This window comes from Zingiber officinale, chromosome 3A (assembly GCF_018446385.1).
Source record: "Zingiber officinale cultivar Zhangliang chromosome 3A, Zo_v1.1, whole genome shotgun sequence".
Classification (NCBI taxonomy): Eukaryota; Viridiplantae; Streptophyta; class Magnoliopsida; order Zingiberales; family Zingiberaceae; genus Zingiber; species Zingiber officinale.
In genome coordinates, this window is record NC_055990.1 from 4,557,832 (window position 1) to 4,580,856 (window position 23,025).

Sequence of the window (23,025 nt, forward strand, 5' to 3'; positions counted from 1 at the left end):
CACCACAGTGTCGTGGCCCTTTTCCCTCTTCCCATCTTCGTCAGTGTGTCTCTGTTTGATAGTGCCGAAGACAATACCGAGTTGTGTTTTAGCCGGATCTTGGAGGTAAGTATGGTTGGTATTGGGATTATGGTGATTTAATTATGTACTGTGGTTGAATCCCGAATCTGATTTGTGATCTCCACTATTGACCTCAATTTTGGTCCGAACAGGGTACTAGAATTCCAGAAGAGGATAAATTGCTGTGGGGGTTTTTCTTGGATCCGGCAGTCACTGCTTCCAGCAAAATTCTTTGATTTCCAACAGCAAGAACGGCTGTGGAAATTGAGGTAAGATGTAGTGCAGTGGTTTCTTTTGTTGTAGCATGCATTGAATTGAAGGAAAGGTTAAGAAATGGAATTTGATTCGAATTTATTATGTTAGGCCGGATGTATATATATATATATATATATATATATATATAGACCTTGATCAAATTGTATAGTGGAACGAATTAGGGTTTAGGAAGCTAACCCTAGTTGGTTAAGGTTTATGGATTAAGGTTTTGCTCTAATTTAGTGTTAGAGATTTTTATTTGGCTATTTATATGGGTTGTAGCTAAATAAAAATGTATATATATTGGTGACACAGGACTTTGACGCGAGACGGGTATCTCGGGGTCAGATTTGGACTTTTCTTATCGGAGGCGGGTACTTTTGACTTTTTGTCTTTGATATGCTTAGTAATGAAATTAACATGTTGCATTAATTGTGTTTCTTATCTGTTTCGGTTAATCACTACCCAAATCTTGGTACATGCTTGATTGATTGATTGGTTTGCATCTCATGTATATTTTACATGTTTATACATGCTTATAGGGGTAGTGATATACCATGCTTTACCATGTTCAGGACCTAGGTTTTATACCTTCTGTGTACCTTTGGATTGTTTTGATTTGTTGACCTATGATGCATTTTTATATACATGTGGATTAGGTCAGGATATTTTGTGGTTAGTGTCATGCACCATTTGCATGATTGCATGCTGTGCGATAGTCCGCTCCATTATTGTTGAGCACATCGCCAGTTACATGGATCTGCACACACCACCACTCATGGGTTAGTGGTCGATTCAGGCTGAGTGTGTTGCAGCAGGGACTCTGTTAGGCACCGTTGGTCCGCTCATGGGTAGTGTGACACAACGTGTTATCCGGCAGGGATTCCTCCCCGTCTTTGAGTACCGGGAGATGAGAGCATTGCGCTCCCCCATTTATGATTTGGGGTAGGAGGATAGGTGTACTCCGACAGCATCCCGTCCACTCGGTCACTCATCAGGAGTAGTGACGACAGAGTGCACGGTTGTCACAGCCCTACCCACTCGGCCTCACTATTGTGTGTGAGATGATCGACTGGCGTCAGGGGTGACCAGGACGCATCATTGGCATCATATGCATGATGCATTTATTGTTTATGTTTGTGCTTGCTGCATTTATATGCTGCATATTGTTTGGATACCTATGTTTGACATGCATACAGGATTCCTATACCACTCGGACTGTTTGTCCTTATGCTCAGGTCCTGGTTAGTACAGTTCCTCTCCTGTTTACTTCAGATGCATATTTTTGTCTTTCTTATATCAGGAGACTGTATGCATGATTAGTGTTAGGTGTTATTTCTTTACTTTGCATATCAATTGTACCTGCTGAGTGTTGGACTCACCCCGCCTCCATTGTTGCTATATTTCAGGTTGATGCTGTCAGGAGAGAGAATTCCAGTTGCTAGTCCCCTGCAGACCATCAGCTATAGTTATCTTTGGTGTTGTTTATGCTTTTCATTTGACTATGTTTTAGACTTGGTTGATTTGATACTTGGATATTTTATTTTAGCTTTGCTCTATCAGACTTTGTTTTAGTCTTGTTTTGGATTTTACATATGGATATTGTATGGAATCCTTCCATTTTGATGGACTTTTGGTATGATTTGGATTTTATTCTACTACATGCCTGCCTGGATGGCAGAAGAGGTGAGTTCGCCGGATTTGAGCTTTACGAGTGTAGTTGAGTAGGGTGGATTTCGAGTCAGAGTACTATTGTTTGTGATTACTATTATTAACTGCGTGGTTGTGACAGCCAGAGGCTGAATATCTATATAAACTGCGTGGTGATTGTTTTTATTTATTGTTATTATTCCAGCCGCCTGTGGCTAAGGTATATGAGGATGTAGAAAAGTTTCAGATTGTCCACCGTACAGGGGAGATGGTGTCGAAATTTTCTCGGACAGAGACTCCTCCGGGGCGTGACACATTAGGGAAGTGCAATTCCCAAGCTGGTTGGCTAATGTGGTGTTAGTCTCTAAACCTGGGAATAAATGGCGAGTGTGCATTGACTTTCGAGATCTCAACAAAGCTTGCCTGAAGGATTACTATCCCTTACCCAGGATTGATCAACTGGTTGATTCTACTGCCGGATGCGAATATATTTCCATGCTGGATGCATATCAAGATTATCATCAAGTCCCCTTGGCCAAAGAGGATCAAGAAAAGGTTAGTTTTATAACATCTGAAGGCACTTATTGTTATAATGTTATTCCCTTTGGACTAAAGAATGCAGGAGCAACCTATCAAAGGCTTATGAATAAGGTCTTTCAGAAGCAGATTGGTAGGAATATGGAAGTATATGTTGATGACATCTTAATTAAGTCTCTTCAAGCTGCTGATCTGTGCAGGGATATAGAGGAGACTTGCAAGACATTAAGACAGTATGGGCTCAAGTTGAACCCAAGCAAATGCTTGTTCGGCGCGAAGGGAGGAAAATTCATGGGATATATGGTGTCCGAACGGGGGATAGAGGCCAACCCGAGCAAGGTCAAGGCACTGCAGAGCATGGAGCCACCCCGAAACCTGAGAGAAGCTCAAAGATTGACAAGCCGAATCACAGCCTTGTCCAGATTTATTTCTAGATCAGCCGATCGCAGTTTTCATTTCTTTAAAATACTCAGAAAGGCTAATAAATTTCAATGGAATGAAGAATGTGATAAGGCTTTTCAAGAGTTGAAAGATTATTTAGCTACCCTCCCTGTGTTGGCTAAACCTATAGCAGGAGAGACTCTGTGGGTGTATTTGTCGGCTAATGAAAACTCTGTAGGCTCTGTATTAGTCAGACATGAAGGAAAAGAGCAACAACCTGTATATTTTTCTAGTCATTTATTAAAAGGAGCGGAGTGTAGATACACTACACTAGAAAAACTGGCTTATGCTCTAATATTGACTGCTCGGAGGTTGCGCCCATATTTCTTAGCACATGAGATTATTGTCTTAACCAATAGCACTCTCAGACGGGTATTGCTCAACCCAGAGGCATCAGGACGGTTAGTCAAATGGACAACCGAGCTTGGGGAATATGACATCCAATATCAACCCCGCTCGGCCATCAAGGCACAAGCTCTAGCAGATTTCATCATAGAGGTTCAAGGCCCAGAAGAAGAAGATACCTGAAAAGTTTATGTGGATGGCTCTGCAACTAGACAAGACAGTGGGATTGGTATTCTTCTTATATCCCCAAGAGAAGACAGACTTCAACTCTCCATTAGATTAAATTACAGAGCTACCAACAATGAGGCTGAATATGAAGCTCTAATAGCTGGCTTACAGGCTGCTCGGCATGTGGGAGCAGCTCGAGTCCTTATATATTCTGATTCTCAGCTAGCAGCTCAATAATTATCAGGTAATTTTGAAATCAATAATGACAGGCTTAAGTTATATGCTGAGGCATTCGATAAGTTGAAGTCTCAATTTCAAGATGTGAGTATACAAAAAATTCCTCGATCGGAGAATCAGGTGGCAGATGAATTAGCTAAACTAGCCTCTGCTGTAGTGCCATGGAGTCTTGATCGACCAGTGGAACAGACCCTGTTAATTTCCTGTATTGACAGACAGACTGATATAGAAATTCAGGGTGATTGGTGAGCTCAAATTATATTATATTTACAGCAAGGCCTTCTTCCGAGAGATACAGAACAAGCCAGGGTATTTAAGAAACGAGCTGCTCAATATACTATGGTGGGGGAGCAATTATATAAAAGGGGTTTTTCCAGACCTTTGCTCAAGTGTGTAGGCACAGAAGACACACAATTTATTTTACAGGAGGTGCATCAGGGTTCTTGTGGTAGTCATACAGGAGGAAGATCTTTGGCTCGTAAAATCCTCTTAACGGGATATTTCTGGCCCACTCTACATGAAGATGCCGCTAAACTGGTAAGAACTTGTATTTCTTGTCAAAAGCATCAGAATATATTACATCACCCTACCCAGTTATTAAGAACCTCTATAGTCTCGTGTCCCTTTGATCAATGGGGTATGGACATAGTGGGTCCATTTCCTATGGCTGCTGCACAGAGGAGGTTCCTGTTGGTGGCCGTGGATTATTTTTCTAAATGGGTGGAAGCAGAACCACTTGCTAGGATTACAGAAGACGCAGTTATTAAATTCTTATGGAAAAATATAATCTGCAGGTTCGGCATTCCTCATAAATTAGTCTCTGACAATGGAAGACAGTTTCAAGGCGATAGAATCCTAGACTGGTGTCAGAGTTATGGGATTACCCAGGCTTTCACCTCTGTAGCTTACCCGCAGAGCAATGGTCAAGCAGAAGTAACTAATAGGGAGATTATTAGAGGACTGAAAACTAAGCTAGATCATGTCGGAGGTAGCTGGGTAGACGAGTTACCCAGTGTTCTCTGGGCATATCGTACTACGCCTCGTGAAGCTACAGGAATCACTCCTTTCCAGTTAGTCTATGGAGGAGAAGCAGTAATCCCCATTGAGGTAGGAGTAGAGTCTGACAGAAGACAATTGTATGATGAGGATAATAGAGACCGACGACTCATGAAGCTGGACTTGATCGAGGAAATAAGGGATAAAGCTGCTACTCGTCTTATATCATATCGACAAAGGATGAGACAGAATTATAACAAAAGGGTCATCCCTAGATTCTTTCAAGTAGGGGATTTGGTATGGAAACGAGTTAAACCTGTGGGGGATGTCAGCAAGTTGACACCACAATGGGGAGGGCCTTATAAAGTGATAGAAAAGCTCGCGTCAGGCTCATACTATCTCCAAGATGCCGAAGGAAGAATGTTGGAACGCCCTTGGAGCGCTAATCATTTGCAACCTTATCGAGCCTGATTTGATCATATTACTTTAAATATGTTCACAGTTATTGGAATTCCCAGGCGAATTGAGATACTTGCAGTTTATGTACTTTGTTTCTTTGATGAAAGTCAAGCAAGATAAATACTGACACAGGAAATAAATATGGTTCATACAAATTGAATAAGTATCAGGAGAAGCCTCCTTTCTATTTTTCAAGCAGTAAAATAAGGGGAAATCCTAAAGGCCTATTCAGCTCCCCTCAGGGAATTACAAGCCAACACGAGGTTAGCCCAAGTATTATACTTTCGTATAAACCAAAGTCGATCGGGAAGATTCTATGAAGTAACCCGGCGGGCCTTCATAGGAAAAACCGGAGATTATAAACCAAGACAGATCAAAGTCGATCGAGAAAATCCTATGAAGTAATCCGGTCGGGCCTTCATAGGAAGACTCGGAGACTATAAACCAAAGTCGATCGAGAAAATCCTATGAAGTAACCCGGTCGGGCCTTCATAGGAAGACTCGGAGACTATAAACCAAAGTCGATCGGGAAGATTCTATGAAGTAACCCGATGGGCCTTCATAGGAAAAATCGGAGACTATAAACCAAGACAGATCAAAGTCGATCGAGAAAATCCTATGAAGTAACCCGGTCGGGCCTTCATAGGAAGACTCGGAGACTATAAACCAAAGTCGATCGGGAAGATTCTATGAAGTAACCCCGGTCGGGCCTTCATAGGAAGACTCGGAGACTATAAACCAAAGTCGATCAGGAAGATTCTATGAAGTAACCCGGCGGGCCTTCATAGGAAAAACCGGAGACTATAAATCAGGACAGATCAAAGTCGATCAAGAAAATCCTATGAGGTAACCCGGTCGGGCCTTCATAGGAAGACTCGGAGACTATAAACCAAAGTCGATCGGGAAGATTCTATGAAGTAACCCGGCGGGCCTTCATAAGAAAAACCGGAGACTATAAACCAAGACAGATCAAAGTCGATCGGGGAAATCCTATGAAGTAACCCGTACGGGACTTCATAGGTAGACTCAGAGACTATAAACCAAAGTCGATCGGCAAAATCCTATGAAGCAACCCGGACGGGCCTTCATAGGAGAAACCGGAGACTATAAACCAATATGAAGCAGAACCATCGGGAAATTATATGAAATACATCAGACGAGTCTTCACAAAAGAGATCAAAGATTCTAAACCCGTGCAAGATATAAATAATCAGAGAATCTCCCGGCTTCGAAGCCTAATTTCGAGAGGGGATTCCATAGAGGAGCCCAGATATGTGAAAGTGAAAGTCTTTACTCAAAAGTCGTCTGGGATATTATATTCAGCTCGGAGGCCAATAGTTTTATACAATTTCATATCCAGTCTCAACCGAGATTATTCATCCTCGGGGAGATACAAAGCACGCGGGAGGTTACTTAAAAAAGAATCCATCAAGATAAGGCTCCGCTTTGAAGGATGAACAAGGAATTTTTTAATAAAGTTTATATTCAGCAAGCAATAGCATTCCAAAAGGAGTATTCTCAAACTAGCATGAAGAAGAAGCAAGTAAGTGTTAAAATTTCCTTATACCTTGCAAATACTTAGTTACTCAGTACCAACTGCACCTTTTTTCTCATTGTCAATTCTTACTTTACAAGTTTTTATGAATACATTCTTTAAACATTCGGGAAAGGGCCTTTCAAATCTGAGGGTAGTTCTTCATTAAGCCTGCGGCGATTTATGAAAGAGAGGGAAGGTTCCCTGGGTAGATATCCACCCTCTTTTAGCTGTTGAAGAACCCCCCATACGGAATGATTTAGCGCACCCACTATCCTGCGAACAAATTCCCGGGCAAATGCTGGTGACTTTAAGTAAGCTTGCCGCCATTCTTCCCACCGACTCTTTTCCTGCTCCTTATAACTTTGAAAATCAGCTTGTAGCTTGGCGTTCTGAGTTGTCAGGGCATTCTTCTCTGATCTAAGCTGCTCCAATTCCTTTTGAAGCGATGACAATTCAATCTCTTGAGCTTTCCGTTGCTCTTGTTCCTGTAGGAGAGTGAAATCATGAGAGGCTAAGTCCTGAGCTTGGTCATAAAGACAGTCATTATGGAGCTTCTCTAATTTCTCTAAAATAAGGCTTTTTTGAGAAGCATCTAAAAGAGCTTTCTCTTTCAAAGCAATCTCTAGTCGAAGACCAGAGTGTAACCTCTCCACCTGTAATTCTAACGTCTTCCTAGCAAGCTCTTTGTCTTTCAAAAGTTGTTGACATTCCTCCAATTCTTGCTTCAGGGTTCCCAATTGTTGATTTTGCAAGGCCACCTGCTCTTGCAACTGAGCCCTATCACTACTTAAAGAGGGCGAGGCAGCCTTCAATGTCTCTAGTTGAGCTTTCAACTTAGTGTTCTCATGATCTTTAGCTGTGAGTAGCTGATCGATATGCAGACTTGTGGCAAGAAACTAAATAAAAGGATAATGTAGGTTAAAGATAAAGTTACAAAGCTAATAAACACATAACTAGGAATACTTACAGCCACCGCCTGACGACTATGGCGATCCGCTCGATGTGGGAGACTAAGGCCTCGTAATTGTTCATAACCTTGCGACCAAGATTCAGCCAATAAACCTTGCAGTTGCAAAGTGTCATAGCCAGGAGGACTAGAAGGCTGCCCCAATTGAGAAGGTAAGCCCGCAGCCACTCTAAATAAAGGAGGGGGATTAGAGGAAGCCAGAGATGGAGAAGAAGAGGAGGCAATGGAAGGAAAAGGGATAGTAGAAGTAGGAGGAGCAGAGTAGGAACTAGATGGAATAGAAGGTAGTAGTGTAGGAGGGGTTGTTGCAATTGTGGAAACACTAACGGCTGAAGGGATGACAATGAGAGAAGATCTCCGGCAAGGTGTTCGTTTTGCTCGAGACCTATAAGCCAAGGGAGGCAAGGCCAATGCCAAGGATGTAGAAGGTACAGGAGAGATAGCGGTCATCTCAGAGGCAGAAGCAGGAGAAGCTGAAACAATAGAAGAAGAAGAGATAAGCAGACCGGGCCTCATCGTTCGAAGAGCAGGATTGGAGATGATATTGGTGGGAGTCATCGATGCCTTACCTCTCTCAAAAGAAATAGACGCCGGAACAAGAGGAGTTTGCACAAAAGTACCAAAGAAATCACCAAAGGGAGAATCCTTGGTAAGATTTGGCTTTTTAACTAAAGTAACAAAAGACTCTTTTTCTTCCTCTTCCATGAGTGCGACACCCTCTGCTTGTCGTTCTTCTTCGGAAAGCAAGCCTAAGGTAGAGGGATTGGGATCGGATCGGCGGGCACACAACCATTGTTCTCCAAGATTATTGATAAAGGACTTGGTCATAGCAGAATTCCTATACATAAAAGCCGGAAGAATAGCATCGGCTGAAAAACAGAGGATAAACATCATTATTATAGAGATATACTAATCAGCAAAGGCGAAGTAAAATAATTATACTCACCAAAGGAACTATCCAAAGGAGTGTTAATGTTGCCTATCCCGAAGGGAAACATTAAGCCCTCTTCAATTAGATGTGGCAAACTGAATTTCGCTCCTCGCAGTTTAGGTAACGCAGAAGCAACAGAGGGATCGTTAAGGAGATCATGGCTATCCGGAAGTGGAGGTAAATCATGTATCCATTGGATAGGAAACGGAGGTGCAGAAGGTAGACGCATATAGAAAAATTTACGATACCATTCGCCTTGAGGAGGAATGCGGTTAAATAGAATGGCCTTAGGACGAGACTGAAATTTGAAAACGCCCACATCTACTCGGCGAGGAATGAAGAAGTGATGAAAAAGACGGGGAGACAAGGGGAAATCCAACAGTTTCGATACCCCAATGAAACCCATTAGAATAGAAAAAGAGTGAGGAACAAGTTGGTTCAGCGGGATATCAAAATAACGGCTGACATTACAGAAAAAAGGATGAAGAGGAAATCTAAAACCTTGTAAGACTTGGTCCCTGAATATGGAAATGCATCCTAGGGGGGGGGGGGGGGGGGGGGGATGTGGACCCTCATGAGAAGCAGGACGAGTGATATAGGAAGGAAAACCATAAGTTGCCTGTAAATCCACTTCTTCTGTATCTGTGAGGTCAGAAGAGCATGAAAGAAACCACGCAGGAGAAGAAACCGCCATAGGGAGAAGCAATCACATAAAAAGGAATCAAGGAAGAAGACGAAAGATGAAGACAAACAAGAGAAAACCTCGTAAGCCCTTATCTTTCTTTTGGCCTTGAGCTAAAACCCTTAAGATGAAACAGCAAAAGGGGAAAAAAGGTGCTTGGAGTATCAATCGTTATAAATAGGTAATAATATTAAAGAATAAAATCAGGAGGAAAAAGTGAAGTTTCCTCAGAAGTGTTCTTAGGAAATCCTGACAAGGACAGATAGAAATTAGTACAATAAACTATAAGGAGGTCAAGCGTCGGATAGTAGTTAATAAAATAGAAGTCAAACGTCAGATAGTAGTTAATAGACAAAATCCGTAGATGAAAATCGGATGATTTTGATAAACCGGCCGAACTAAAAGTTGTTCAAAATATATTGTCCAAAGGCTTATTATAGTAAGGCAAATAATATATGTTATGATAAAACTCAGTGAGACTCAATTACTATGTGGAAAAAGACATATGAGGATACAAGGATAAACCGGTCGAGCAGAACAAATCGACCAATATCAAGGATAGCATGACGAAGCTGTGTTAAATCGGACGAGATGTAACTAAGCTATAAAATATTGGGCGATATTTGTCAATCTTAATATATACCGGGCGATTATTAAGAAAAGACTCATAGGGAAATCTCGTGTCATAACATTAGATACATTTACAGAAAACAGATATTTATCCTGAGAAAGAGTAAAATTTGCAACCCAAGAGGAGTAATCAAAGTTACACGAGCTTATCAGTACTGAATCATAATAACTCGAACCTAAGTTAGAGTCAGCTTGGGGTACAGATCAGGAGGTTTGTTTTCAATTAGTTTACGTTTGTTTAAGAAATGAGGAGGAGGATCGTGAGATAAATAATGCTCTTCTTTTAATTGCTGAATCGCCCCTTGAGCTCCTGCAGTAAAAGCGGATAGAATGGACCTCACAATCGGTCTGTTGAACTCGGGAGATTCAATCATGGCTGTGGCTCGCTCCTTATAACGAGCATCCTCGCCCCCTTTGTAGACTACCAGCGCCATCTGAGAGGTTTTTAATTCATCTTTTCTGGCAGAAGCCTCGGCTTTAGCCGAATCAAGGGAGGTGGTCAAAGAGGCTACCTCGTCCTCTTTCAGTTGTAAGGCTTTGAGTTTCTCAGTCAATTCTGCTTCATAATTCTCTTTTAGTTCGCCAAGTTTTGAGGTCAGCTCTTGATTGAGGTCCGTAACCAATTTGAATTGGGCTTCAAGGCTCTCAATTTGAGTTTCAAATTGCTTCTTGGCGGCAGCAGAAAACTCGGCAGAAGACAATTCGATAACTTGCTGTCGCAACCCCTTGTTCTCCGATTTCAATTTCTCGTTCTCAGTGTACAGATTGTGCAATAGTCGGGAGAAACCCATGTTCTCTAGCCACCGCTGGGAGCATATTCAAAACCGTAAGACGATACTTCATAAACAGAAAGCAGGAGTATGTAAACATACCTTATTCTCTTTATTAGAAAAGCGGTCAATCGCTTCAGGAATGGAAAGCCCCTCAAAGAGGGGACGCACCTCATCCCAGGAACTAGCGAAAGAACCCTCCAGTAATATGGGGAGAACAGGAATGGTAGAAGAGCCAGTTGAGAAGGAAGAAGTAGGGATAGATGGTGGAGCAAAAACCAAGTAAGAAGAAGGCGAAGAGGGTAGAGATCCTGAAGTCGGAATAGACAAAGGGAAAGTAAAGGAAACGTCACCAGAAGTACTAGTTGTAGGAAAAGGAGAGGTAGGAAAATTCAAGGAAGGATAAAGTTCTGCTAATGTGGGCTCATCGGAAAGAAGGTCAGTTGACACAAAATCTTCTGAAGCAAGCTCATCAGCAGAAAGAATGAGCCTCCTTTTTAGAGGAGGAGCCCTGGTCAGCTTGCGTCCCGGACGCTTGCCCGCAGAAATCTCAGTTATGGGTTTATCAGAGCTACCAGGGGATGTAAGCTCGATAAGAGGAATAGAGGCAGATGGGGAGACAGTAACAGCTGCAGGAGACGTAATAGCGGGAGCAGGATCAAGGAGGATCTGCGCAGCCGGATCCCTAGAAGAACCTCCTGGAGTCTTATGAAGCCCAGAAGAGCTAGGTATTCCGGCTAAGAGAGCCGGCTCTTCAATTGACGGTGGAGGGGTGATAGCGGCCAGAAATTCGGCCTCCTTGGCGCGAAGCAATTCTTCTTCCACGCGTATTTCTTCGTCAATCAAAGCATCATAAAAACTCTCCACTGTATAAAACAGAGAAATAATTTAGGCAGTTATAAGCAAAAAGAAAGGAACAAGACGTTACCTAAGGAAATGTGAGTATCGGGTTTGACGGGGCTTAAACCAAATAGGTATAGAAGCTCGACCTTCAACCATTTCGGGATCGAGAGTCGGTGACCTAATAACTTCTCACAATAAATAGGAAAAGTAGTGTTACGCTACGCAAGTGTACGGAAATGTCGCAAGTAATATAAAAGATTATCGTATCCACAGGGACTGGAATAAGCACTAGAAGTGTCTCAATGCGAATTAGCTAAACAACTATCCAATCGTTTCAAATGCAAAGTAAGGGTAAACAAATCTAATATTAAATATCAACAAACAAGAGTTTAGTGTTTTGGGTTATGATAAAGGGAGATTCTAGGAGTTTCGGTTTCTTTGTAAGATTTCTTGAATGTAAATTGTTCACCAATTCTTTTCCCTCAATTGTCAAACACTTGTAGAAAGTTGCCGGTTCTCTCTTGCAATAGATAATCGGCTAAGGACTGAGAAATGTATCTAAATATGATCAATTAGATGCGAACCTACGTTGTCCTTACACAAAAGCGCACCTATTACTATGCCTTCCTCGGATATCAACATAGAAGCCCACAACTTATTAATCTATCAAGATACAAGAATCTAATCACAAAATCCATCCTACACTCTTGAATATTCCTATTTCCTCTTCAAGATTATCTCTCAAACATCCTTACACGGGCTTGCACCTGTCACGTGGATCCCTCGGATGATCGAGTGAGAGTTTATCTTTACAAAGTCCACAAGAAATCCAAACAATTAATCAAGAATGAGAATTAAGCACAAATCACCATTAATCATTCAAGATCTAATTGATACAAGCAAGACAATGTCATTGAAACAAGAAAATGGCAAATCCATAAGAAATTACATCAATCCATCATACAAATACTCCCTTAATCCTAGAATACAAGATCTACTCCATGAATCGAGGAAGAAAACCTGAAGAAATAAAGATTACAAGCATGTCTTAAATCCCCAATCCAAGAAACCAAGAAGAGGGGGAAAGAGAAAACTTATCTACGAAGAAGCCTCGTCTTCGGATCCAATCCTCGCTCCGGAGTCGAAATCGTCAAGATCTCCCTTAGAATCGCCCAGAAATCCTCCCAAGAATGGGAGAAAACCACCAAATCTTGCCTTCTCCCAAAGGGGAAGAGATCCCCTTTCCATTCATGAAGGAAGGTTTAAATAGAGGAGGAAATCGGGCGCCACACGACCCCACGACACGGCCGTGTGAGATTCACACGGCCATGTCCAGTTCCTTCTCTGCCAAAGCTGCACGGCCGTGTGGTTCACACGGCCAAGACCCTTCTGCTCTCTGGAAATGCTACACGGTCGTGTGGTGCACACGACCACCACCTGCTTGGTCTCTGGAAACTTCACACGGCCGTGTGGTGCACACGGCCACCACCTGCTTGGCCTCTGGAAACCTCACACGGTCGTGTAGATCCACACGGCCATGTAAGGCATCTGCTCTGATTTCTTCAAATCAAGACACGACCGTGTGAGATTCACATGGCCATGTCCTCTTCCCTTCCTGTTAAGACTACACGGCCATGTGTGGTACACGGCCTGATGCTCTCTCCCTTCAATTACTTCCAAGTTTGCCCGAGGACGCATAATCTTCACCAATTTCGACTCCTGTGTACAGAAAATGCACAAAAAGTAGATCTCCGAACCAAAAGAGTAAATATGCTAAAAGGAAAGCTGGAAGTATAAAAATGCATAGATCAAGCATGCTCAAAGTATGTAAATGTGCGTAAAAACATGCATAAAAGAGTATATAATCTACGCACATCACACCCCCAGACTTAAACCTTTGCTTGTCCTCAAGCAAAATGCTGCAGTCTAAATTCATATGTTCTACAACACATTCATAAAACCTAGTGCACTTTCCTAATTCTATCAAAAAGTTTCATTAACAAGCATGATCATGGAAACAAGTAAAGTATGGTTCAAGCATAAGAATCTTGTGCACAGTGTAAAAGTAACTCAACACCCTTCAAGTTTCAATCCATGTCCTAGTCAAGTCGTCATCAAATTTGAATTCCTAATGTTTCCAGTGAAAGACAAGTAACCAGTGATAGGCACTTACTCACCATTCACTTGGTTCATATTTCTCAACTAACCCAAGGTCTCAAAGGTGTGCTCAATCTCAAGGGAAGCTAAGCAGTCATTTCCCCAGTAACCTAACTCGGTCTCAAAGGGGTGACTTGCTAGATTCCACTCATGACAACTGTTTCTTATATCCTTTTTTTTTTTTTTTATAAGTGTTTGCATTATGCAAAACTTATTCACAAATGTACTTTTAGCACACATGTTGGGATATTTTGATTTTTCCAAATGAGCTTTAATTATTTGAGCCTCATCCAGTAACCAAAATGAAAGTTGAGAAATCACCATGGAAACCAAGTACTAAGCAAACAAGATGAATCATGACTATTTCAATGACATCAACTATTCAAGCATCAAGCACAAGTGTAGTGAAGATAAAATCCTTAAGGTTGAACCAAAACTAAAACTCATCACCATAAGATTCTTAGCTTATTAATGCTTCCCAAGATAGAAAAAAGAACTACACAAAGTTTACTACTAGCATCATTCGAACATCATGAATCAAGACAATAATCGTGCTAACATTTCACTTAAATCCAAGAAAGCATATAAGTGAAGATTTGATGTTCTCAAAAAAATTTTTTTGCCATGATTATTTCAAAAACAAGCAAAATAAAGCAACAAGCAATGAAAATAAGAACCAACATGAAAAACTAGCAAAAACTAAAAACTGAAAACCAAACTAAATAGTACATGACACCCCCCCAGATTAAACTTTTCATCGTCCCGATGAAATCAATATGGTGGAGGAGGTGGAAAATCAGGAAAATCAGGGAAGGAAGATGCAAAATCTTTAACAAACCATTTAACTTCGTTTCTGAAAAAATTATGATACTCAAACAATTTATCAATATCATCCTGCACAAATCTCATAGAACCTCTAAGATCCTCATGAAATTCCATTTTAGCCCTATAAGCATTCATCATTTTAGAAATCTTATCACACAATTCTCTTTCACTCTTGAAACAATCTTGTAGCTTTTTAAATAGTTCCTCCTCCATAAACTTCTTATCTTCAAGAAATTCATTAGTTGAATCGAAATCACTATGAATATTCTTTAAAGCAGAATTAAGTTCTTGAAACATAAAACTATGAACCTCTTGGTTACCCTTAGAAACATTTCTTGGAGTAAAAGTTGACAAAGCTCTAGATTGTTGTCTAGCTAACTTTAAACACCAATTCTCTTTATTATGAATTGTAGTAAAATCATGATTGGGCAATTTTAAAGGGAAACCATTTTTAATGGCTAAACTAAATCCATGCTCTTCATGATTAATCATTTTCATTGCTAAACATGAATTGAAATCCAATGTACAAGAACTCTCCACTACCTCTAATTCACTCAAATCACATCCTAATACTAGGGCCAATTGAGTAAGTAATCCCCCCAAAATAATAGGTGTGGTAGAATTTGATTTCCCTAATTTTGCCAAATGTCTAAGAAAGAAATAACCAGAATTAATTGGAACATTTTCGACCATTGCCCACAAACAATACAAATCTACAAGTCTTACCGATCCCTCTTTGTCCTCCCTTCCAAATATAGTGTTTTTCATGACTAAGTAAGCATATTTAAAAATAGGATTGATAATTTGGAAAACTCTGGAATTATGAGGATCAAATAGCGGTTGTTTAGAAATTTGTTGCCAAAAACGTGAATTCTCAAATTGGGACAAAATCACACACACATCATTTTTTGGCAATTCATAACAAGTATTAAAATCTCCCAACATCCATTCATAACTTTCATTAAACAAACGAAATTTACACTTCCCCCCACCTTGAACATTATCAACCTCTATTGAGCTTAAAAATTCAAGAACAATTCTAGGATAAGTAGGATATTTCATGTTTACTAAACCACTCCATCCTATCCTTTCAAATAGCCAAACTAAATCATCCTTAAACCCCCAAAGTTTCTAAAGTTTCAACATCAAGAAACCTAGTGCCTAAAAGAGGTCGTTTACATAAAGAAGAATATCTATACCGTTTCTCATCACTAGAGAAAACAATACCAAAGTCATTAGAAATACCTTTAAAGCAAACATTCCTCTCCTTTCCTGCAACCACCTTCTCCTTCCCTTTTTTTGTGGCCGAAATCTCCTCAATCACGTTTTTCATGGAAGAAAATCAAATCTCCTAAAGAAGAATGAGAAGGAAAGATTAGAAGAAGTAGTTTAATCCTTTAGAAATGGGAAGATAGGGAAGAGGAACAAGCGGCGGTACACGGCCGTGTGCTGCCCCCCATCCCGTGCCCTAATTCCTTAAGAAGATGTGGATCAGGCCGTGTGATATCACACGGCCATGTTCATTTCTCATCGCACGGCCGTGTCTGTGACATGGCCCCCTTCCCTTTCTTCTCTGGATTCCAGACACGGGCCGTGTCTAAGACACGGCCTAAACCTCTTCTTTCACGGGTTTCTTCGCACGCCCGTGTCTGGGACACGGCCTCTCCATCTTTCTCCTCGGGATTCTTTACACGGCCGTGTTTAGGTGGCACGGCCCAAGCACTTTCCTTCTCTGCAACCTTTGCCTGGCCGTGTATAGCACCCGGCCGGGCTTTATTTTGCACCTAACCTGAAAACAAAATCAAAAATAAGTAGAAACCAACAAAATGAATTTATACTAGCTAAAAGAATTCAATCTGGAGGGCGGGGTTCAGAAAAATACAACCTTTGTACCTCTTCTATTTTCGTGCCATGAATATATCTTTTCAGTCGTTGACCATTTACCTTAATTATCGCAAAATCTTTGTTCCAAATATCTACAGCTCCAAAAGGATAAACCCTTTTTACCTCATATGGACCCGTCCACCTTGACTTAAGCTTCTCAGGAAAAAGTTTTAATTTTGAATTGAACAACAAAACCAAATCTCCTACATTAAAGTCTTTACGAAGAATGTGTTGATCGTGCCATTTCTTCGTCCTTTCTTTGTAAGATTTAGCATGCTCATATGCATCCATCCTTAATTCATCAAGTTCATTCAACTGAAGCTTCCTTTTCTCCCCTGCTTCCTTTAAATCCATATTCAAATTTACAATTGCCCAATAAGCCTTATGTTCAAGTTCAACTGGGAGATGGCAAGGCTTACCATAAACTAATCGAAATGGGGTCATCCCAATAGGAGTTTTATAAGCAGTTCGATATGCCCATAAAGCATCATCTAATTTCGACGCCCAATCCTTCCTTGAAGTGGATACAGTCTTTTCCAATATGGACTTAATTTCCCGGTTAGATATCTCAGCTTGCCCATTAGTTTGAGGATGATAAGTTGTTGCTACTTTATGCTTCACTCCATATCTTCTAAGTAAGTTTTCAAACTGTTTCTCTATAAAATGTGATCCTCCATCACTAATGACTGCCTTTGGCACCCCAAATCTTGGAAAGATAATACTCCTAAATAATTTGATAATTGTTCTCGCATCGCACGTAGGAGATGCCACAACTTCTACCCATTTGGACACATAATCTACTGCCACAAGAATATACCTATTCCCATATGAAAGAGGGAAAGGTCCCATGAAATCAATTCCCCAAACATCAAATAACTCAACCTCAAGAATGTAATTTAACATCGTTTCATTTCTTCTAGTTATATTCCCAGTTCTCTGACATTGATCACAAGACTGAACAAACAACTTAGCATCCTTGAATAAGGTTGGCCAATAAAATCCTGCTTGAAGAATTTTCGTAATCATTTTTGAACTACCCAAATGTCCTCCATAGGATGAAGAATGGCAATGAAACAAGATATCTCTAACTTCTTCTTCAGGTATACATCTTCGATAAATCACATCATTGCATTTCTTATACAGGAGAGGTTCATCCCAAACATAATTCTTAACTTCCGAAAAAAACTTTTTCCTTTGTTGATGAGAAAAATCCGGAGGTAACACTCCACTAGCAAGGAAATTCACAAAATCTGCGTACCAAGGAGTTTTCACACTTGATAAGGCTAATAAGTGTTCATCCGGGAATATGTCATCAATAGGCAAATCAAAATCCACCTCATTTCCTGACTTTTGAGATATTCTAGACAAATGATCCGCTACTACATTTTCAGCTCCTTTCTTATCCCTAATCTCAAGGTTGAACTCTTGCAAAAGTAAAATCCACCTGATTAACCTAGGTTTAGCGTCTTTCTTTCCAAGTAGATACCGGATAGCTGCATGATCAGTATACACTATTACTCTTGATCCCACCAGATAAGATCTAAATTTATCAATAGCAAATACCACTGCCAATAATTCTTTTTCTGTAGTAGAATAGTTTACTTGGGCTGCATCAAGTGTTTTACTTGCATAATGGATCGCATGCAAAATCTTATTTCTTCGCTGTCCCAAAACTGCTCCTACAGCAAAATCACTAGCATCACACATTATTTCAAAAGGAAGATCCCAATCAGGTGCTTGAATGACTGGAACTGTTGTAAGAGCACTCTTGATTTTATTGAAAGCTTCAATACATTCACTATCAAAACAAAACTCAACATCTTTAATCAACAGATTAGTTAATGGCTTGGAGATCTTTGAAAAGTCCTTAATAAAACGTCTATAGAAGTCAGCATGTCCTAAAAAACTCCTAACTCCTTTTATATTGATGGGTGGAGGTAATTTGTCTATTACTTCCACTTTTGCTGGATCTACCTCAATACCACGCTCTGAAATTTTATGCCCCAAAACTATTCCTTCCTTAACCATAAAATGACATTTTTCCCAGTTCAACACTAGGTTTGTATCTTCACACCTTTTTAGAACAGTAGAAAGATTTGACAAACAAGAATCAAAGTCATTCCCATAAACTGAGAAATCATCCATGAAAACCTCCATAATTTTTTCTATTAAATCTGAAAAAATTGCCATCATGCACCTCTGAAAAGTGGCTGGAGCATTACACAGCCCAAATGGCATCCGACGATAAGCAAAGGTACCATAAGGACAAGTAAAAGTAGTCTTCTCCTGGTCTTGAGGATGAATTGGGATTTGAAAAAATCCAGAATATCCGTCCAAGTAACAAAAGTAGGAATGTTTAGCCAATCTTTCAAGCATTTCATCAATAAATGGTAAAGGGAAATGATCATTCCTTGTTTCTTTATTCAACTTCCGATAATCAATGCACATTCGCCACCCCGTCACTGTTCGTGTTGAAATTAGCTTATCTTCTTCATTCTTGATAATAGTCATTCCTCCTTTCTTTGGAACCATGTGGACTGGACTTACCCATTCACTATCCGAAATTGGGTAAATACTCCCTGCATCAAGAAGTTTAATCACTTCCTTCTTTACTACCTCTTTTAAATTTGGATTTAGTCTCCTTTGATGCTCAATTGAGTTCTTGTACCCCTCTTCAAGTAAAATTCTATGCATACAGAGAGATGGACTAATCCCTTTTATATCATCAATTGTATATCCAATGGCCTTTCTATGCAACCTTAACTCATCCAACAGTCTCTTTGTTTCAAACTCATTTAACTGAGCATTAATTATAACTGGATAAGTAGAATTCGGCCCAAGAAATTCATACTTAAGATTTGGTGGTAATGGTTTAAGTTCAAGTTGAGGTGGTACTATTTCTGGTAACACTGGCTCTTGTTCTATCAGCATAGTCTCCTCAGCCAAGTTTTCTTCTAACCACTCTTCATTGTCTAAAGACAGATCATCCTCCTTATGATCACCAAGACATACCCTCTTTTCTGTTGAAAATGCTTTTTCACCAAACATCTTTGATAATGATTCACAACACCAAGGAAATAATGTTTGGAAATCATTTTGATTCAAGATAAGCCCTTTTCCAACATCATCCTTCTCTCTAATGATATCCATTGTTAAGAATGAGCTATCCTGCTCTGCCCAATCATTGGAATTTTGCGTAATTCTGCCAACTATCTCAAAAGTTTCTTCTAGACTTTTTTTCAAAAATGATCCTCCAGATGCTAAATCCAGTTGATTCTTATTTGAGAAAGAAAGCCCAACATAGAACAAATGCATAATTAACCATTTCTCAATTCCATGATGTGGACATAACTGCAGAAGAGAATAATATCTTTCCCAGGCTTGGTATAATTTTTCTCCATCCAATTGCTTAAAATTTAAAATTTGACTTCTCAAATAAGTAGTTTTCCTTGGAGGGAAGTATTGGTCCAGGAATTTTTGCTCTAACTCATCCCATGTTCTGATACTTTGCGACTTTAGAGAATTGTACCATCTTTTTGCAGCATCCTTCAGACTAAAAGGAAAAGCAAGCAGCTGAACAATATCAGATGAGACTTCTTCATATTTCAAAGTATAACAATATCTATAAAACTCCATCAAATGGGAATAAGGATTTTCAATCTCCAATCCTCCAAACTGAGTTTTCTGAATCATGGAAACAAAAGATGGTTTGAGTATAAAATTTCTTGCTTGTATGTTAGGGTAAACAATTGCTCCCATTTGTTTTGCAGACTTCGGAGCTCCATAATCTCCTAGTGACTTGCACACCATGTTTAGATATTCTTGTTCTTCGATTTGCCTTTGCAGAATTCTCCTTTTATGGAAAGTTCTGTCAATCTCAGGGTCAGAAGGAAAGAATTCCCCTGCAAAGTTAGATCTTCGCATACACAAGAACAAGATGGCAAATGACAATTCAACAGAAAAAGAAAAATAAAAGAATAAAAAATGCAGAATTGAATTTGTACAAAGAATTAACAAGAAGTAAAAGTTATACAAGAAAGTAAAAACAGAAATCTAATGATTAGTTACAACTATGCAATATGAAAGGAAAACAAATGTTATGTTTAGTCTAACTCAATTGATAATTCCTAATGTTATAGCGCAGTCCCCGGCAACGGCGCCAAAAACTTGTTACGCTCCGCAAGTGTACGGAAATGTCGCAAGTAATATAAAAGATTATCGTATCCACAGGGACTGAAATAAGCACTAGAAGTGTCTCAATGCGAATTAGCTAAACAACTATCCAATCGTTTCAAATGCAAAGTAAGGGTAAACAAATCTAATATTAAAGATCAACAAACAAGAGTTTAGTGTTTTGGGTTATGATAAAGGGAGATTCTAGGAGTTTCGGTTTCTTTGTAAGATTTCTTGAATGTAAATGGTTCACCAATTCTTTTCCCTCAATTGTCAAACACTTGTAGAAAGTTGTCGGTTCTCTCTTGCAATAGATAACCGGCTAAGGACTGAGAAATGTATCTAAATATGATCAATTAGATGTGAACCTACATTGTCCTTACACAGAAGCGCACCTATTACTATGCCTTCCTCGGATATCAACATAGAAGTCCACAACTTATTAATCTATCAAGATACAAGAAACTAATCACAAAATCCATCCTACTCTCTTGAATATTCCTATTTCCTCTTCAAGATTATCTCTCAAACATCCTTACACGGGCTTGCACCTGTCACGTGGATTCCTCGGATGATCGAGTGAGAGTTTATCTTTACAAAGTCCACAAGAAATCCAAACAATTAATCAAGAATGAGAATTAAGCATAAATCACCATTAATCATTCAAGATCTAATTGATACAAGCAAGACAATGTCATTGAAACAAGAAAATGGCAAATCCATAAGAAATTACATCAATCCATCATACAAATACTCCCTTAATCCTAGAATACAAGATCTACTCCATGAATCGAGGAAGAAAACCCGAAGAAATAAAGATTACAAGCATTTCTTAAATCCCCAATCCAAGAAACCAAGAAGAGGGGGAAAGAGAAAACTTATCTACGAAGAAGCCTCGTCTTCGGATCCAATCCTCGCTCCGGAGTCGAAATCATCAAGATCTCCCTTAGAATCACCCAGAAATCCTCCCAAGAATGGGAGGAAACCACCAAATCTTGCCTTCTCCCAAAGGGGAAGAGATCCCCTTTCAATTCATGAAGGAAGGTTTAAATAGAGGAGGAAATCGGGCGCCACACGGCCCCACGACACGGCCGTGTGAGATTCACACGGCCATGTCCAGTTCCTTCTCTGCCAACTTCTGCTCTCTGGAAATGATACACGGTCGTGTGGTGCACACGGCCACCACCTGCTTGGTCTCTGGAAACTTCACACGGTCGTGTGATGCACACGGCCACCACCTGCTTGGCCTCTGGAAACCTCACACGGCCGTGTAGATCCACACGGCCATGTAAGGCATCTGCTCTGATTTCTTCAAATCAAGACACGGCCGTGTGAGATTCACACGGCCATGTCCTCTTCCCTTCCTGTTAAGACTACACGGCCATGTGTGGTACACGGCCTGATGCTCTCTCCCTTCAATTACTTCCAAGCTTGCCCGAGGACGCATAATCTTCACCAATTTCGACTCCTGTGTATAGAAAATGCACAAAAAGCAGATCTCCGAACCAAAAGAGTAAATATGCTAAAAGGAAAGCTGGAAGTATAAAAATGCATAGATCAAGCATGCTCAAAGTATGTAAATGTGTGTAAAAACATGCATAAAAGAGTATATAATCTACGTACATCAAGTAGGAAGGAGATGAAACTCTCTAACATCGGGTAAGGGAGGCAAGAAAGATTTCCAAGCATGAGACCAAGGAATAGGTCCCGGAAACTTTAAAAAGAAAAAACGAGATTTCCAGGCTTTGAGAGACGATGGCATATCTCTAAAAAGGACCATTTTAGTTCTCGATTGGAATAAGAAGACGCCAGGTTCCGAGAGCTTGGGGTAGGAAAACATGAAGAAATTTTGAGGAGTAGGAGGAATATCTCGTAGACGAAACAACATATAAGTACCGCATAGATAACGAAATGTATTAGGAGCAAATTGTTGCAAAGGAATATCAAAATATCGACTTATTTCAATTAAGAAAGGAGGAATGGGGAACCTTAAGCCCCCTATCAACTGGTCCCTGAAAAAAGTCACGCAGTTATCAGGGGGATGATGAGGTCGATCATTCGGTGTTGGGAGTATGATTTTATATTCCTTAGGAATTTCATATTGACGACGGATGGATAATCTAGCATTCTTATCAAAGATAGAAGACATATGGACATACCAAGGAGCAATTGCTTTTTCAGCCATGGACAAAGGTATGGGCTAGAGCAATAATGGATTACTTACTGAAGACAAGAAAGGGGATCGTCGTGAAACGGCGAGCACGAGGACTGGTTGAAGACAGCAACAGGAAAAGAGCTCTAGAGAAGGAAAAAGGAAGGACGAGGTTTAAAGAGGAGACGAAAGGTTTAGGGTTTGAAAAACGCAAGACGGTCGTCAGATTAGGACGTTGGTAGCTCAGCAGACGCTGAGGATCGCAATAGAAAGGCAAAAGGCCTATGTGACGTGGTGATCAGAAAAGGCATGTGTCAGGTCATCAT

The 23,025-nt window shown here is 40.2% G+C and overlaps 1 protein-coding gene across 1 annotated transcript in view; it reads right to left on the reverse strand.

The window, feature by feature from the left end:
• LOC122053475 overlaps nt 1-10,329 on the reverse strand; it is a gene marked incomplete at its 3' end in the record, with an annotated part of 28,022 nt that extends 17,693 nt beyond the window's left edge. The window contains exon 1 of the mRNA XM_042615530.1: nt 10,237-10,329. Coding sequence (XP_042471464.1) covers nt 10,237-10,329 — 93 coding nt within the window. The remainder of the gene's footprint in view (nt 1-10,236) is intronic.
• Between the last annotated feature and the right edge of the window lie 12,696 nt (nt 10,330-23,025).